The 19,710-nt window shown below is 41.4% G+C and overlaps 1 protein-coding gene across 5 annotated transcripts in view; it reads right to left on the reverse strand.

Moving 5' to 3' along the window:
- Positions 1-19,710, reverse strand: part of gpatch2 (G patch domain containing 2) — a 287,662-nt gene that overhangs the window by 74,496 nt on the left and 193,456 nt on the right. For 2 of the 5 annotated variants that reach the window (XM_078557080.1, XM_078557079.1), the window contains one exon: positions 11,329-11,396. The exons of 2 other annotated variants lie outside the window; for them this stretch is intronic. In XM_078557080.1, coding sequence (XP_078413206.1) covers positions 11,329-11,396 — 68 coding nt within the window. Of the gene's footprint in view, positions 1-2,116; positions 4,494-11,328; positions 11,397-19,710 lie in introns of those variants that run through there. One more of the 5 variants, XM_078557081.1, reaches the window with a different exon arrangement.

A 19,710-nucleotide genomic window follows, 5' to 3' on the forward strand; every position in this document is an offset into this window, starting at 1 on the left:
CTAGAACAATGTCCCAACGAGGTGTGTGGTGGAGGATGTGAGTGAGCGCTGTGAGATCTTCTATTGGGGTTTCAGCAGGTTCCTCTTCCAAGGTGTCTTCGGGGCTTGAGTTGAAGACTTGGGTCATGGACTCCCTCCGCTGCTTCCCAGATGTGCCTGCGAAAAGGAGAGATAATTAGTGCATGGCACTAGCCTGTGAAACAGGACACGCTACTCACAGCATGGTTGTCTGATGGATGTTACACTCCTGGATCCTCACTTGGTAGAGCGCCAACCTCACCATTAGCACAGGAACGGTCCAGATCTTTGTTGGCCAGCTGTATGACTCTATTTTCAAAGTCCATGAAGACCTTGATTTCAGGCAATCCTCTACCAGTCTGCGATCTGTCCCTTTTGCTGTGTGCCAGCCTGTCCTGCATGAAGACAGATGCAGGACACCGCCAGGCTAGATGATAAGTATGCCTGGCATGTGTGGGTGGTGAGTGGTGCCATGGACGGGATGAGGATAATGAAAGATGAGTGAGCGATTGAATAGTACTGTCCCTTGAACTGGCAGTGAGTGAGATCCCTGTGGATGTGTGATGGGTTTGTGAGTGTGAGAATTGAGAGTGCCTTATTCTGGTGGAACGGAGGTCATTCATCCTCTTTTGGCACTGGGTGGCTGTACTCTTTTGCAGGGCGTTGGCACTGACCATCACTGTCACCGCCTCCCAAGCCAGATTGGTGATGTTGCTGATTGGTCCTGTGGCCAGGGTTGGCAAACAGGACATCATTGCGGGCCTCCATGGCGTCCAAAGGGCATTCCAGGGACTCATCACTGAATCAGGCAGCTGCAGTCTTCTTGCCTTTCAGGGTCATGTCTTCTGTGTAGCAGTCCTGAGCTGGAAGCACTGAGAGGTATACGTACAGCTGCATTTCAAATATGGAGCTTGTCGTGAGGAAGTGGCAAGGTGACGGGCGAATGAGAGGCCGCCCGCCATTGAAACGGCATATTTCCTGGAAAGGCTTTATTAATGAGGCGGGTTTGGGATGATACAGTGTGAAAAGCTGCCAGTGTAGCAGGCGAGTAAAACGTTTCTTTTTCCACTGGCTACAAATCTGGGACGATTCTGCCCATAGTAAAAAATCCACCATCTTCGATAATGAAGGAAAACTGATGACAATGAGTTAAAGAAAATTTATGGGCCAATTAAGCTTGAAAAAGAAAATCGTACGGTGAATAAAGGGATGACGGAGTCATTATTTACCTCAGTCTTCTCAGAGGACTATGGTAGTGAGGATGAAAAATTAGAGGAAGAGATGGAGCAAATAGATCTGATACTGTAAGTATACATGAGGAAGCAGTGCTAAAAGAAGGAAAAGGCAATTGTCCTGATGGCATGCATCCTTGAATACGGTGGGAAGTCAGAGACAAAATTGCAGAGGCTTCAAATGCAATCTTTGAAGATATGTAAATTGGCCAAGAAAACTAGGGGTTTGCACCATTACAACTCTGTTCACAATGGGAGAATGGGAGAGAGGTCATAATGTAAATTAATACTCACTCAGAACAATATGAAATAATCAAAGAGAGGCAGTTTAAAATTGTGAAATGGAAGCTGTCTCTGACAAATTTAATGGAGTTCTTTGAGGAAATGGGAGAGTATCATTAAACAACCTCCCCCCTGCCTAAACTCTTGTATAAAAAGAAAAACACATTGGGCAGAATTTTGCTGTCGGCGAGCAGGGGGCGGAGCCCGCTCGCCGACGTGTAAAATGACGCAGGATGACGTCAGGCGGAACCTCCGATGTCATCCCGCCCCATTTAAATTTTCAAGAAGGCGGGCCCGCAGCAAAATCAGCTGCGGGCCCGCCAACCTGTTAATGGCCAATTGAGGCCATTGACAGGATCATTTAAACAATTAAAGGACCTGCCCGTCCAACCTTAAGGTTGACGGGCAGGCCAGGAGCCCCGGCGGCAAATAGAGAAAACATGAAACCTCATCCAGCGGCGGGATGAGGTTTCATGCAGGGTTTTTAAAATTTTAATAAAGTTATTCTGTAAATTATGAACATTGTCACATGAGGGGGACATGTAAGGGATGTTTTTTCCTCTATTTTTAATATTTTTCAAAGTCCAGGCGATCTCTCTGAGGCTGCACTTAGACTCAGGGAGATGTGTGCTCTTTCGTGCGCATGCGCAAAAGAGCGCACTGTCGCTTTTAGGGAATCGCCCCCGTCTGCACAGGGAGCGCATAGCGCTTCCCGCCGGACGTCATGCTGGGCGGGCCTTAATTGGCCTGCCCACGTGAAACGGCAGTGCGGCCCGCTTTGCTGGCGGGGATCGGCTCCGCGCCCGCTGAAGATTGGGTCAGGTCCGCCCGCCCGACAGGCAGAAAATTCTGCCCATTATCTTTTCAGTGTAGCACCATGACTATTTTTCACTGAATTAAACCAGTGATCTTACCCACGAGATGTACGTAGCGGGTTGTTTTTTCTGGGTGTACTGTCTCCATGGACTTCTTTCCAGTAAACAAGCTAAAGAAAGTCACACAACTATGTTACACTCAAACACACATCCTTGTGATATTGGTTGCAACACTATAACTTTTACATATGTGGCTTTTCACATCAAACAAGAGAAAATGATGGACCTCAAGCAGAGACTTAAGCGAGTTGAGAAATGTAGCAATTAAAGGAACAGAATTTTTCGAAAACAGGGGCATGGTGGGTTTCATATTTCTTCTGTTCAGGTTGTAAGGTGTGGTTCCATTTTATTAAGTTAGACTTTGCAGTGAAATTTTTGTCAATTTAAAAAGTTCATACTATTTTTGTGCATTTTGTTATTATTTCTGTCTGAATTAATTAGGATACCCTATTGAGGAGAAAGTGTCACTAATCGAAAGTTTGAAAGTTTTGGTGAATGAGGTAAATGTTGAAAAAGTGATTTTCTTTGGAAGGGAACAGCTTGTTTTTAAAAATGTAAACATTGATATTTGTTAGTTTTACTACAGGGTGTGTTTTTTTAAAAAAAGTGCTTGCAAGTTATAATACTCTAAGGATGACAAACGTACTTTGAAATGCCAAGTAAATTAGCCTCAATTATTCATTATCGATGCCAATTAAGAGTTTTTGAACTTCCATACCAGAAAGCATCTCGCTTTAGCCAATGCTTCAAATTATATGGGCATCAAAAAAAGGCACTGCAGGGACTTAAGATTAACTATGCTGTGCTCCTTCTGTTATGGGTATCTCTTGTGCTATAATATCCCACTATTAACTTAATGCCGTTTTATTCTCAATGAAATTAAATTCCATGAGAAGATCATATTTTGTTGGCTGGAGAGTTGTTCTTCTTAGAGAACACCATATACTATCATAAAGTTGATCAAGGCTGAATTGCAAATGTGCCAAAACATTTATCATTTTATTCATTGACACTGTCCAAAAAAAATGGTCAATCACTATCATTTTAAGGCCAACATTGCAATTACGTTTGTAAAAGACAGCCCTTAACACTAAACAGTACATTGCCAAAAAAAAAAACCATTTTAATTTGCAGCAAAAGAAATGGCATACCAACATTGCCACAAAGATTTTTTATTGGTTAGAAGAGAAATAGTACAAAATGAAAAAGTCTGAGGTAGACCTTGTGGATCATAATTCTCCTTAAGCCATGTGAAATCACTGTTCACCAGTTTTTAAATAAGCAAAAATAGGATTTATGCATTTTTAAATGCCCAATATTTCCAGTTTTCTTGTTATATTTGCAATTTGGTACAAGTGCTCCTTGAAAGACTTGACCTCTCTCTTTTCATGCAGGGTCCTTGATATCTGAGGGTTGCTAATCATGGCTCAATTTTGCCATAATATTACAATGGGGCAAGTAGAAAAGGCAGGCCCCAAAAACTACATCAGCCAGTACAGGAATTGAACCCAGGCTACCAGTTAACAAGCACCACACACTGGGCTAATCGGCCCTAATTAAAGCTTTATCAGACTTTTTTTCGAAATTGCTTTCCCTACGTTGACTTTTCAAACAATTTAAGCAATAACTACATGACTGTAATGTAATGCTGTGAATAGAAAAAAGTTTTTAGCAATCTACTTTTCTAGTTTTTAAGAGTTCAAACATTCTAGGAACATACAAGGCAAACCATTTTTAGATCCAAGGCTAATTAAACCAAGGGAGACTGGATGATAAATTCTTTCACTCTGATGCATACAAATATATATTTTTAAAGCGTCATGTCCACCAGCATGCTAAGCAAAGTCTCAAAATTCTATTACTAAATCTATTCTATCTTGTCAGATTGGTTGAAAGTTGATTACAGATTGCTTTTAAGGTTGATAAGAAGCCAGGGTGTTTTAGGCTGCCCAATTAAAGTCTTAACAGTTGGTTTTTATAAAAGTAGAATTGCAGCCCTGCATTTGAAGCATGACGCAAATGGTTCTTGGCCACAGTATTTTGTACCTGACTGTGATCCTTCCTGGCTGCAGGGCAAAACCAAAGGCTGTGGGAGAAAAGGGATAGATTTTAATAACACCATCTTTATGAGCATGTGCTGTCACATGGCAGTCCAGTACGTGCATTTTGGCCATTAAATAACCACTACAATAGTGCAACCCCAGGCTATACTATTATATTCTGTTATTTAATGGTACATTTTATGGGATGTTTAAGAGTCCTCACTAACTCTTTTATGACTTTGATTTGAGTGCAAACAAGCGTTCAGCTTGAAAATTTCCACTGCCAAGGTGGTTGTTCAACAGTACAAAAAATGCATGTTAAGTAGCTTCTTAGAACACCAAAAGAACTATTATTGTGCTTTAGCTGCCAGGAGAGTTAAATGTACTTTTAACAACAAAAATAAGCAACAACTTAAAATCATGGGCAGAATTTTATGAACCCTCCCACTGGTGGGATTTTCCGGTCCCGCCAAAGTCAATGGACTTATGAACGGCTCGCCGCATTTTCCACCCCCACCACGACGGCCATAAAATTTGGCCCCGTATGTCAGCAAATATTGCAGGGGTTCTTCCCATTGATTTCTGCTTCAAGGTAGATTGCCAGAAAACCTGAAGAAGTGGTTTTTCTGCTGACCTTAGGACAGACGATCGGGAAACTGCTGTGGAAGTTCTATTCTATACAATTTTGCTGCCTAGAAAAAGACTTTGTAAAAATACATTTACAGGACGTGGGCTTTGTTGGCTGGGCCAGCATTTATTGCCCATCCTTAGTTGCCCTTGAGAAGGTGGTGGTGAGCTGCCTTCTTGAACTGCTGCAGTCCATGTGGTGTAGGTATACACTCAGTGCCGTTAGGAAGGGAGTTCCAGGATTTTGATCCAGCAACAGTGAAGATACGGTGATATATTTCCAAGTCAGGACAGTGAGTGACTTACGGGGGACCTTTCAGGTGGTGGTTTTCCCATCTAACTGCTGCCCTTGTCCTTATAGATGGTAGTGATCGTAGGTTTGGAAGATGCTGTCTAAGGAGCCTTGGTGAATTCCTGCGGTGCATCTTGTAGGTGTTACACACTGTTGCTACTATGCATCGGTGGTGGAGGGAGTGAATGTTTGTGGATGGGGTGCAAATCAAGCAGGCTTTGTCCTGGACAGTGTCAAGCTTCTTCAGTGTTGTGGGAGCTGCACTCATCCAAGCAAGTAGGGAGTATCCCATCACACTCCTGACTTGTACTTTGTAGATAGTGGACACATTTTGGGGAGTAAGGAGGTTATTCATCGCAGGATTCCTAGCCTCTGACCTGCTCTTGTAGCCACGGTATTTATATGGCTAGTCCAGTTTGGTATCTGTTCAATGGTAACACCCAGGATGTTGATGGTGGGGGATTCAGTGATGGCAATGCCATTGAACATCAAATGGCGATGATTAGATTTTCTCTTGTTGGAGATAGTCATTGCCTGGCAGTTGTGTGGCGCAAATGTTACTTGCCACTTGTCAGCCCAAGCCTGGATATTGTCCAGGTCTTGCTGCATTTGGACATGGACTGCTTCAGCATCTGAGTCCTGAATGGTGCTGAACATTGTGCAATTATCGGCGAACATCCCAACTTTTGACCTTATGATGGAAGGAAGGTCATTGATGAAGCAGCTGAAGATAGTTGGACCCAGGACAATACCTTGAGGAACTCCCGGAGTGATGTCCTGCAGCTGAGATGACTGACCTCCAACAACCACAACCATCTTCCTTTGTGATAGGTATGACTCCAAACAGTGAAGAATTTCCCCCCGATTCCCATTGACTCCAGTTTTGCTAGGGCTTCTTGATTCCACACTCGGTCAAATGCGGCCTTGATGCCAAGGGCAGTCACACTCACCTCACCTTGGGAGTTCAGCTCTTTTTTCCATGTTTGAACCAAGGCTCTAATGAGGTCAAGGGCTAAGTGGCCCTGCCGGAATCCAAACTGGCATCAGTGAGCAGGTTATTGCTAAGCAAGTGCCGCTTGATAGCACTGTTGATGACCCCTTCCATTTCTTTACTGATGCTCGAGAGTAGACTGACAAGGCAGTAATTGGCCATGTTGGATTCGTCCAGCATTTTGTGTATAGGACATACCTGGGTAATTTTCCACGTAGTCGGGCAGATGCCAGTATTGTAGCTGTACAGGAACAGCTTGGCTAGGGGTGCGGCAAGTTCTGGAGCACAAGTCTTCAGTACTATTGCCGGAATATTGTCAAGACCCATAGCCTTTGCAGTATCCAGTGCCTTCAGCCATTTCTTGATGTCACGTGAAGTGAATTGAATTGGCTGAATACTGCAACTGTGATGCTGGGGACCTCCAGAGGAGGCCGAGATGGATCGTCCACTTGGCACTTCTGGTTGAAGATTGTAGCAAATGCTTCAGCCTTATCTTTTGCACTGATGTGCTAGGTTCCCCCATCATTGAGGATGGGATATTTGTGGAGCCTCCTCCTCCAGTGAGTTGTTTAATTGTCCACCACCAATCACGACTGGATGTGGCAGGACTGCAGAGCTTAGATCTGATCCATTGGTGTGGGATCGCTTAGCCCCATCTATCACTTGCTGTTTGTTTTGTTTGGCACGCAAGTAGTCCTGTGTTATAGTTTCACCAGAATGACACCTCATAGGAAAAGGTTGTTTTGGCCCATTATGCATGTGCTGGCTCTCTGAAATTACTATTCACTTAATCCTATTCTCCTGCTCTTTCCTTATATCCTCACTTTTTTTTTGTTTTTGAAATATTGATCCACTTCTGTTTTAAAAGATATTATGGATTCCACTTCTACCACTGTTTCTTTTAAAACATTCTGGTTAAAAAAACTTAGAACTATTCTTTCCTTTCCACAGAAAATGAAGGCATTAAAGCACAAACTACAAGTCACTGAATAAGTTTAATCATTCTATTTTTATTATATTTAAAACTTAATTTTGAACACATAGGGTGTATTTTTCCCAGGCAAGAGGAGGTGCGCTTGGATGGCTGTGGAGAGTTAAATACCATAAAAGTAATGTCAGATTAAGATCCTGACATCATGCTGCTCTCTTGCAGGTTTCACCAGCGTGGAATTCAAGACAAGCATGGAACCCCCTTGCAACTGTTCAATATTCAAGTCAGTCAGTAAGTACTGTTTTAACCCTCAATTCTGGATTTAACAGCCAGGACACCTGTTTCTTGACCTGTCAGTAACTCGTCAGGGTGACCAAGGCCAGTGCACAGAGAAAGAAGAGCTTCTTCAGTGCAACTGACAAGCTAGGAAGGCTTTGATCAGTGAAACTGAGGAGCTCTGGCCATGGACAGGTGAGAGACTGCTGTTCATAGCACTTCTTCACTGAGAGAATGCTAACACTGCATGACAAGCGTTTGCCAACTTGTTGAAGGCACTTCACCTGTTTAGCACTTCATTCATCTTCAGCTGTACTTCCTTGCTGCCAGTCTTCACCACAGCATGGAAACAGCTTATGCAGCTTTACCTTGCACCTTTGTTGAGGAACAAGAGGAAAAGCAACACCAGCGCCAACAGCACCATCAGCAGCAGTAGTAGCAACACCAGCAGTAGCACTAGTTGCCTTCTCCTCATCCACATGCCGCTCCACAAAGCAGAAGGGATGGACACAGAGATCCAGCTCCAAAGAGAAGAGATCCACATTACAGGGTCTACAGGCAGAGAATCAGCTCTATTGACATGCCTTAGCACTAGTGCCTCAGGAGACTCAGGCTTTCACAGTAGGTTGCTGCTGACATTTTGCAGCTTCACCAAACAAGATATCCTTCCCAGTGGAGCAGGTAAGCACACATTCTGGTGGCCAATCACTGGAAGGCCATCACCACTACCAACCCCACCCCCATCTCATCTACCTCCCCCAGAGGTCATGTGCTCTCTTCTCCTGCAGGGAAAGCAGAAAGTTAGGAGTGGCAATAGCTTTTGTGGGTAGCATGGAAGGACAACATTTGTGGAGGATGATTGTGAGGCATGGGTTCAAGAAGGCAACAGGTTGAGCATGAATGTGCCTGTTGGCTGCAGAGATGGGATGTGAGGTGGCTGCAAAAAGTGGAATGAGTGCAATTAAAAGGTATGTTGTCCTGGGGAATGTTGTGCAGGAAAATACTGGATAAGTCAGAATATGAGGCTTGGCGTCTGAAAGTGTTATGCTGCTCACCTGTCATGCCCTCCTGAGGTTGTGGATCTTCTTGGTGCACTGTCTACAGGTTGGAGGGACCATGCTTCTGCTGCTGGCTTCCTTGGCCACTTCCATCCATGCCAGGTTGGTTGTGGAAGTTGTCTGCTTTCTCCTGTCCTTGGGAAAGATCACCACAATCGCAACCCCTCACATCTGCAGCAGGATCTCCAGGTTAGGGGCGAGACCCCCAGGAAGGGCAGCCTTCCCAGGTCACCTCTGGTGAGCCAAAGTAGCCCATGTTGTGATCCCTTTAATTACTAATCCTTTGACAGATCCAGTGTGTCATCCCAACTGTCCTTCCTTGATTGGTGGGGTACCAGAAGGTGGGATGCTAATGTTGTGGGTTAGTTAAAGAGCCTTAGCAAAGCCCATTCCGGCTATAAACAGATTCCTGACCTGGAAAGGATCTCACAGTTTGGCCAGTGACTAAGTTGGAAAAACTTACTCATAGAAACCAGTAGGCCTTTTTTTCAAGTGATTATAGTGGCTCATGAATATATTGAAAAAAGTTGACATTTTGATACAAAGTTTTACCATTATAGCTTGATATTGGCAGTTTCAATGTTAAATATGGGCAAATACAATGTGAACCATAATCCTAACAGAAGTAGGGTTGGTGGATAGAGTGCCTACCATATTCAACATATGCAAGATTTTTAATGTTATATACATACACATACATATTTGTTACAGAGTTAATGTGCATTTTGATTACGTTAAATAAATGGATTCATTCATGTTTTTAAGATTGTCTGTATTTGTGCTTGTGGCAATGTGACTTTAAGAGTTGAAGCAACTTGTTTGATTTTAGTCTCCAGGATTCAACTTCGTTGTAAAATGGGAGTTTAGTCGTACTTATTGGGGTTACTGTCAATTGCAAGCAATTGCTGCCAAGGATTTGGTGGTGGATGGGTAGTTGCACCTGTAACGTTCTAAGAAGAAAACTCAAATTACTTGCCATTTCTCCAATTACAAGTGGAGGCCAAATATTTCTCATCTCCTTGGAATGTGTCTATACTGTGTTTCAACCTTCTGTCCAGTTATAGGAGGAATGGCAAAGGTTAGGGAGAAAGAGCCTCAACACCATAAAATGTTTGGGGGTGGAGGGGAGGGGGAACACTTATTGTATACCACACATACACACCGAATGCAATTCCATAATAATTTCCTTCCATACCAAACAATGCTGGGAGAGACAGAACAGCACCCTTCTACATGTATTATTATCATGTCCCATTTGCTTAGATCCATCTTGTTCAATGAAATATTGGATTAGTTAATACCTGTCTAATTTCAAACCCATTTCAAATGCAATATTTTTCAAATTATTTTTTAATCAATTAGACTGACAGTTTGGTGTGTGTCTCATGTACGCACTACTTAATACTTAACATGATTACAAATCTAGTATTTGTGTACTAAAAAGGAAAATAATGGAGCATTTCAACTGTAATGAATTAAACTTCATAAAATGTGTATTATTTGACGTACAGGAAGAAAATCATACAAACAATACCGAATGTAAAGAGTTGCTAGGGTCCTGTGGCCTATTCTTGCAGCATCAATACTTAACCAGCATGCAGCTTCTATGTCACTGTTAACATGTTTTACTTTTAAACCAACAAAATGATGAAACCTAGAGATGGTATCATAATTGGACTGGATAGGAGCTGGAATCAAACCAAAAACAGGACTCTCAGTGAAGAAAATTACATGTTACAAAGAAGAAAGTGTTGAACATTCGGAGAGCTGGTGCAGACACGATGGGCTGAATGGCCTCTTTCTGTGCCGTAACATTTTGTGATTCTGTGATACCTAAATGCTAATAACTGAATAACTATTTCTACCATTAAGTCTGGTTCAATTGAAATCTTTATATTCTAGTACAACTGGATGTGAAAAACAAATAGAAATTATCTGTTGCCATTAGAAAAGAAAGTATATGAAAAATTACCATGCCTAACCATGGAGCTTGTGTATAATGATGCCCATAGTTGACTTTGACTCGTTATGCATACACATAATGGCATTAGTTTCATTGCCTAAACTTAAGCAGCTGGAACAGTTAATTTAACTTAACATTTATAGGTTTTGCACTAGGTCTAGTTTTACTTCTAGGTTACACAGATCCATCTATGCTCAGTTGTCACGTCACCCTTCTATTCCAATAATTTGAAAACTCAATGGTAATCATGGTATAATAGATATGCACAGCCAGATTAAGAATTTTTGGGGATCCTCTACAAGCCTGCACAACATTAGAATATAGATGTGAAATAAAAATGTCAAAATAAAATTCATGAAGAATAGGCCTGTAGAATGTTTACACACTGTGTTAGTAATAAAGTAAATTATATCACAATATGCAATATTTATGATAATATAATGATTGGACTCAGTTGCCTCATATTAAGATGGGTTTTACATGCCTTAATCTGCCCCTGATTCAATGAATACTACAGGATATAATTATCAATCCCATGATCCCAGTTTGGATATGTGCCTGGCAAGAGGGCCGTATATTTGTGTTTCCAACATGTGTTCGCTTTGAGTACTGTTTGGTTTAAAATAAAAACAGTTACACTTCTCCATGCTTCTCTGGGGTACTGGTCTCAAAGCAGGAATGATAACAAATAAGTCTGAGCATCGGTAATGATGAGGAATTATTGATGTAAATGATACTCACTCTTGGTTATGGGGGTCCTGGGAAAAGTGGACAAGTCTGTCATTACTGCCTGGCCCAGGAGTGTTAATCTGGAAAAGGAAAATAAATTGCTTAGAAGAGTCCATGATGTATGTTGAGCTGTCAAAGCCAAAGATACAGTGATCTTCTGTAGAAAGACTACATCCCACCTATGGAGGTGAATATTTATCCTAGTAATGAAAAGGCCAGCAGTCAACAAAGATATAATATGCTAGTAGAGCCGAAAGGCTTGACTAAAGTGAAACTGTGATTTTTTTTTTTTACTGCTACCTCATTTGCTTTGCATCAAGATCAATTTTCTTAATTCCTTATTTTGCATGTTTGGAGGAAATATACAAAAATCTCAATTTAACAAATTTGTTTTTAAAGAAACAGCCAGCAAGACAAAAATTCCAATTGCTTGAGAGTTATTTGTCTATTAGGTTTTATTTATTTCAATAGAATCAGTTAAATCTGATTACCCTGCTTTGATATGCATCAGAAAATCTGAATTTTCTGTTGCTGCAAAAATATACTGACTAAGCCCACGTAAAGAGCAACAGAACTATAGTCCTAGGTAATACCTATTTAAGGCATTGTATCATTTTAAGCTAGTTTTCCAAACCTACTACTTCTAAAAACACAACTAAATTAAATTAAAACTCATGCAGTTCATGAAATAACTTCTAGCTGATCTCAAAATGATGCTTAATCTAGATCTGACCCATTTCTGTCCCAAAATAGTTGTTTGGAGCTGGAAAAAAACCAGATATCTTCTTAATAAGGATCAAAACTGCATGGTACTAAATATCTTCTTAGTTTTAAATGTAATTTAGTGTATCTAGTGGCGGAGCTAACATTTGCTTTATTGGTGGGGTGGGGGGCCGGCAGGGTAGAGGTGGGGAAAAATACTGATAAATTAACGTCTCATGTTGATAACATATACCCTGGAATACCTGCAAACTGATTTCTATTTTAGATGCAAGCAATATTTTTACTAGCCAAGTAAATAAACAAACTCATGACCTAAGTCCAGAATCTTTTCATTAAAAAAAAATCAGCAAAATTTCATTCCGTATCACTGACTAGTATTGCTGGAACATATTAATCCATTTTTTACACCATGGAGGCAAGACAAGCAGTCCATGCATGTTTCGCGCTGAGTTAAGGGGTTCATGATCATATTATCTCATGGTGGACATGATATTTTTATTCAGTTGCATATTGTGAAACATGTGGAAGCAGAGTGCTTCCCTTGCTCACACCATTGATTGGCTTTTCCACACAAGATTAATCCTGTTTACTGACATGCCATCATTAAAAAGATACAAATTCTAAAAAATATTTTTCCTTGTGTGGCAATTCTGTGATTTCTTACCATCAGTGAGATAAAAAAAAAACTAGTACTAGCTAAAGAAGTGCAATGCTGTTTACTTCACAGTAGATGAGGTAGAATTAAACAATCTAATGTGAATGTCACTTTTGCAGTTGGAGAGAAAGCTGACCGGTATTCTCCTTACTGTGATAATTCTACCTTAAACTTTGCTTTTACTTTTTAAAAGATATATTTCAATTTGACTTCTTGATAATATATCAAAGTTAACCAATGTTATACAGATAATGAATTACAACTGTTGTAATCTATTGACCAATTGTTCAAGAGTTATACACAGATCATTTTCAACATTATCTCTGATGACTACTGAGAACTTCACCCACTATTGTAGAACCTGTGTATAATGCAGGTATAACTACACTTTTCTATTTTCTTCAGTGCTCCTGAGGTAAATTTTACAGTAATGATTTAGGTCTGCAGTGCTACTTTATCAAAACAGGACTTGCCAAAACAGAAGTACAGTGAATGCACACTTGAGCATAGCTTACTTTATCCCAGAACTATTTTGGATTACCAGCAACAGAGCTCTATAATTAAACCAAGCTGAAGATTCCAATGAACAAATCAAGTCAACTAAACATGAAACCACTACTTCCCTTGGCAGTCTGACATTCCAGCTCAGAAAAGCAGGCTGGGTAATTGAACACAGAAACAAAAACTGCTGGAAATACTCAGCAGGTCAGGCAGCATTTGTGGAGAGAAACAGAGTTTAACATTTCAGGTCTATGACTTTTCATCAGAACCAGTTCTGATAAAAGGTCATCAGTCTGAAATGTTGGCTATGTTTTTCGCCACAGATACTGCCTAACTTGCTGAGTATTTCCAGCAGTTTTTGTTTTCAAATTTTCAGCACCCGCAATATTTTGCTTTTGTGTTGGGTAATTGAAGAGTATGGGCTGTACAAAAATTAAGGAAGTGCCATAACTGTTCATGCAAATGAAAATTATTTATTAATAACAGGAAAAGACAAACTCACTTGTTCCCTCAAATCAAAGCAATTTACAGAAACTGTTCAATGTATTTCCCATACTCTATATTTTATTTTACTTTAAGGTCCGTTTTCACAAGTGCAATCATTAAATTAATTTTCTGACAATATATGAAATACATTTACTGTTGTGCATACATACAACAGTATCATATCATACCATCAATATAATTGCAAGGACTGCTGCAGTTATATAAATAAATATGTGATCAATTGCCTTTTGACAAGGTAAAATAGTTTTTATTTGTCTCAGTCATGTCAGGTTTTAAAAGCTAGCTTGTACTATATGGGTATACTAGTTTAATAACAGCCATCATTTTGCCTCTAACTACTGTCCAACCAAAGTGGGTGTACTATTTTGCTTGTCTAAATTATTTCTAATCGAAATTCATGAAAATAGAAATTATTTTCTTAATCCATCATTCATGACTCATTTCATTTTTAAACAACAGCAAAGCATTACATTTCTCCATTGAATAACTGTATACAAATGTTTTGTGACCTATAAGATTATCAGTATGAGAATGAATATAGATATAATAATTCAACACTGAATATTAACAAGGAGCACCCTTTGCTGGCTAACCATGAGTATGGCCAGAGAACGACAAATTGACTTTAACATTTAGCTGTATTTAATCCACATCTAAAATTGGGTGGGGGAAAGGGGAGATGGTGGGGTGGTGTGAAGGGGAGAGATACGTTTCCTGCATTAGTATCAACAATTGGAGGCAGCCAAACTATAAAGTTATCTTTAGACCATTTGAGTTCTATTATGGGGAGTGGGGAGGGGGTGGGTAGAGATGGCAACCAAAAAAAAACAAAATTAGGAATTTCATGATGCTATTTTTGCAGTTAAATACGCTTACACAAAGTATAGAAAATGAATTAACATTCTGGGATGAGCTAGCCATTGCCACATAAATCTTATTAACTAAAAAATGGTTTCAATATATTTCAAACATATCAGCATTGACTTTTCCTCCAGAATTATTATGCAATAGTACAAGCTGAAGATATTCAATGATAGAAATAAAGGGGTGGGAATCAGGTGGCCTCTACTCTGAGTTAACCATCCCAACACTATGAGGAACAATAAATTTCAATGAAAAGGGAGGCTTGACTGCTTCTTTTATCATATAGTGTAGAGGAAATTGTAATTGAGTTTCACCAGGATTTTATGAGCTGATTTCAGATTCAAGTTTCTAGGTGATTATTGTACCCTTCAATATAAAATAGCAAAATAAGTTAGATGCTTTTTATTTCAACAATACATCAGTTATAAATTTGCTTATATCCAGAATATTAAGATGTGAAATGCTGCAAGTCAGTCTCCCTATTATGGGTTGGCTATCATTCAGACTTGCTTGCCTCAGTCAATTTCTAAACAATGTACTAGATTAGCTGTGTTTTTTGTGTGTGGTAGGGGGGAGGGGCAGAGGAGTGATGGGTAAACTATTGGGCAGAATAAAAATACTGAGTAGATATGCAGACTGAATTACTTATTCAACTGGTAGATTAGAGCAGTTTTGGAAAAATCAGCAGCCATCTTACTTTGTTCAACATTTAAGGAGGGTGTGTGGTTTAAGCATGTTATAGTCTCTTGTTTTTAATAGCATTTTACTTTGCTTGTTATTTATAAATATGATGCATAACTAGGTTGATGGATAATGAGACAAATCTGTATGTCATATTTCTTTATGGTCTTGATGTGGGGTTGTACTGATGATCTCTGTATTCTGGGAATAAGGAAAGTCACATTGAGAAATCACTTGTGGGAAAGGGTCACTATGTTGCATCATTGAAGGAATACAAGATTTACATTACAAATATTTTATAATATACCTGAATTATTTTCTTCATGTAAACAGTAAGTAAAAAGGCAAAAGTAATATTTAATGACATGTCAATGCAGGCATATATACATTACTGTAAAATAATTGGAATGAAAAATAATGAACATTGTTTCTTGTTCTAATCATAAAATTCTCATGTTTGTAGTTTTCAAAAGTTTAGCAAAAGAAAAAACGTATAAGCAAATAGGCAGCCCTCGTGGTTAATAAGTAACAATGCACTTCAGTTAGAATGTCTGAAATTGGTCAATGCATTTGATTGAGTAAACTACTGTTTATATTCCAACTGAAACTGATTTTTAACTGCTTCTAAGTCTACACAACTTCACATTTATCAAAGGAGATCAATTGTCCAGACTCCAGTAAATGTTTTTCCTGCTGAAATCGTTTATCTGCTTTCATTACTGTGTGAGATGATTTCCTCATCAATCCCCATGATCAATTTATCATTGTACCTGTAAATCAAGATTTGTCTCATAAATTCAATTCTACATAAATTATTTCCAGGTACAAAAACATTGCATTTGCAATAAAGAACTGGAACATGATTTTGTTACACTGCATGTAAAAAATCTTTAAAGTATATTTTAATGATCTTTCCTTTTTACTGTTCATGTGTAATTCCATTTTGGCAGTTGCTATCCATGTCAACACTTTAGAATTAAAGTGCAAACTAGTAACTACCATTGAGCAGAGATTCAAAATATAGGTCTTAAGGGTGATAACTTTATTGGTGTAGATTTTATTTTCCTATGCTTTGGTGGGTTCCCTTTGAAATCTACAATTTTTCCCATGTGCTTTCTCATAATACTTTTGCATTGGATATGCTGGTACCACATTGGAATTCAATGCTCATTCCATGTTTTGTTTATACTGAACACTGTACTGACAATGGGAGTAAAAGGTAGCTAGTGGCAAAAGATGAGTATAGTGGTGTTCCACAAGGATCTGAACTTTGGAATCAACAACACAACTTTTAACTTTGCCGATGACACCAAGTTTTTGTGGAGTGGGTGGAGGGTGGTGAGGGGGAAAGGGGGGATAGTCAATACTGAGGAGGACTGCAACAAATTCCAGAAGGACATTAATAAAGCTGCAGAACAGGCAAATAATTAGCAAATGACACTGATAAATGTGAGGTAGTACATTTTGGGTAGGAAGAATAGGGAGGTAATTTATTACTTGGAAAGTGTGAGTCTAGATGGGGTAAACAAACAAAAAAAATTGGAGTGCAAATATACCAATCAAGAAAAGTTGTGCCACAAGTTCGCAAGGTTATAAAAAAAGGCAAACCAAGTGAGGTTTATCGCTAAAGGGACAGAATTGAAAAGTAGGGAAGTTATGCTAAAACTGCATTGAACCTTGGTTAGACCACACTTAAAGAGTACTGTGTGTATCTCCGGCTGCCATATTATAAAAAGGATATAGAGGCACTGGAGAGGGTGCAGAGAAGATTTACAAGAATGATGCGAGAAATGTGAGGGTATACATATCAGTAAAGGATGAATAGACGGTGTCTCTTCTCTCTTGAAGAAAGGTTGAGGGATGACCTAATAGAGGTTTTTAAAATTATGGAAGGTTTTGGAGAATGGGTAGAATCGTCTCAGATTTGCACAAAGTGTGGTATCTGGCAGGAAAAAAGAGGTTTTACTCACCGGCCGCAATGGCAGGTTTTTGCGCCATATCGTCCCATTCATTGCGCGTCTCATCTCATTAATAATGCAATCCCAGGAAATACACCAGATCACTGGCAGGACAGCCTCTGAATCGCCCGTCCCGCCGTCACCTCAGGTCTTCTGTAATCTGAGCACCATGTATAAAGGGTGCCCCTGCACAGAGTTAGGACTCTCTAAGGGATCGGAAGCTGCTGCAAAGTCATGGCTGCCAAAGGGAGGAAACATGCTGCCTCCAAATTTAGTGATGCCTCCCTCGGGCGCCTACTGGATGCAGTGGAGGCCCACTATGAGGTCCTCTACCCCTGCTCTGGGTGAAGACCAGCAAGCAAGGTCACCAATCCAGCATGGGAGGCAGTGGCAGCAGTGGTCAGCGTCAACGCCCTACAAAAAGGACATCCACCCAGTGCCGAAGAAGGATGAATGATCTCCTTCGTTCCGCCAGGGTAAGTCACTCTTCCCATCACTCTCAACTCTCACACTCACAAACCCATCACGCATCCACAGGGATCTCACTCACTGCCAGTTCAAGGGGCATCACAATTCACTCTCTCGCACACACCTTCATCTGTCCTGCGGATTGTGTCCTCATCCCATCCATGGCACCACTCACGGCCACATAGGCCAGGCATCCTTCTAATCTGGCCTGGCAGGCATCCTACTTACACTCTGTCCATCTGTCTTCATGCAGGACAAGCTGGCACACAACAAAATGGAGAAGTTGCAAATTGGTGGAGGAATGCCTGACACCAAGGTCCTCACAGACTTTGAAAATAGAGTCATCCAGCTGGCCAGCAACAATCTGGACCATTACTGTGCTGATGGTGAAGTTGGCAGCGCTCAACCAAGTGAGGAACCAGCAGTGCAACATCCATCAGACAACCAGACTGAGAGTTAGTTCCCCTGTGCCGCAGTCCCCTGCCAAGCACTAATTATCTCTCCTTGCTTCTGCAGGCACATCTGAGGAGTAGCCAAGGGGGTTCATGAGCCATGTCCTTGACTCAAGCCCTGAAGACACCTCAGAAGAATCTGATGACACCCTAATTGAAGGTCCGTCTTAGCGCTCACCCACATCCTCCACCAGCGCAGACACACACACCTTGGTGGGACTCAGTTCTAGATTAGCCTCAGGGTCACAATCTGATGAATACATCGCAATGCCTAATCCACAATAGGTAACGGCAGGGACTTTCCAGGTTTCCGGTGCTCAGAGGACTGCTGGAGGTCAGAAATTTGCTGAGTCTAAATCAGATGAGAAGCCTCTGGACTCGGTCATACCTCAGTTGCTGCAGCTGCAAAGGCAAGCTCGGGAACATCAGGAAGGGATGACCACTGCACCCCTCAGATTGGAAAGCACAATGGAGGAGTCCATCTGCCTTCAATCTGAGGTGATAGCAGCGCATGCCAATGCACCAACATCAACACTGATAGGATGGCAGCCACCATGCAGACCTTGGTCCAGGACATTGGTCCTGCACTGCTGTGTGGGCTGAACTCCATCACTGATGCCATAGTTGGCCTCCAATAGCATCATCCCAAGAGGGGTGAGGGGCAGCTCGATCTTACTCCAGCTTTCCCTTCTCCTCAAGGAGTCAACTAGGGCCCTGGGGCACTCATAGGGAAAAGGATCAACAGGTGCACACCCTGGGGCCATCCACCCAGGTCACTTTGGGAATGTCTGGCCCATCAGAATCCCCTCTTCCTGTGATCCCAGCAGCTCCAGTTCCACAGCCACACAGGATTCCGAAAGCAGACCGGGGTCCACCAGGTCTTGGCCTTCTAAAGGACACTTGCCAAGGTCATCTATGGAGCCTTGGGAGGAGCAGGCATAAAAATTGAGCTCCATGGTTATTTTCACGGCCGCTGGCAGTGGATACCCTCTATGTCTCCAGTTTGCCAAATCCTGCAACAGGTGGCATATGTGACCAACCAGTTCCCTAGACATGCGCAGTCTTCAGTGACACTAGTTCTCAGTCATCTGCAGGAATGACAATGCTATCTATAGACCCTGGGTCTAGCGAGGCGCCTACGAGCAACGGTTTGCTGTGGATCTTCAGCTGCGTGCACAACAGGCCCTGCCACTCCTCCATCTTGAGTGAGGTGCTCCTCCCTTTACCGAGCCAGGCACCTCCACTGCTCTCTTCTTCTTCCGCCCTCACCCCAACCCCCTGCCAGCATGTGCTCAAGTACTTCCTTCAGTCTGAGCTGCCTTGCCACCCCCCACCCCACTGGCTTCTGCTCGAGTATTTCCTTCAGTCTGTGCTGCCTTGCCCCCACCCCCACGGCATGTGTTTGAGTACTTCCTTCAGTCATTGCTGCATTGCCCCCAACTTCCACCCACCCTCCCACCCCGCTGACCTGACCTGCACTGGAGCCCTTGCCCTGGCACCACATTGAAAGCCAGCCAGGAGAAAACTACTTGCCTGTGCCCCCCAACGAATGCGCAGCGCTTATTCCTTGATGTGCTACAGGCGA

The sequence above is a fragment of the Cetorhinus maximus genome, chromosome 14 (genome assembly GCF_964194155.1).
Source record: "Cetorhinus maximus chromosome 14, sCetMax3.hap1.1, whole genome shotgun sequence".
In the NCBI taxonomy this organism is placed as follows: domain Eukaryota; kingdom Metazoa; phylum Chordata; class Chondrichthyes; order Lamniformes; family Cetorhinidae; genus Cetorhinus; species Cetorhinus maximus.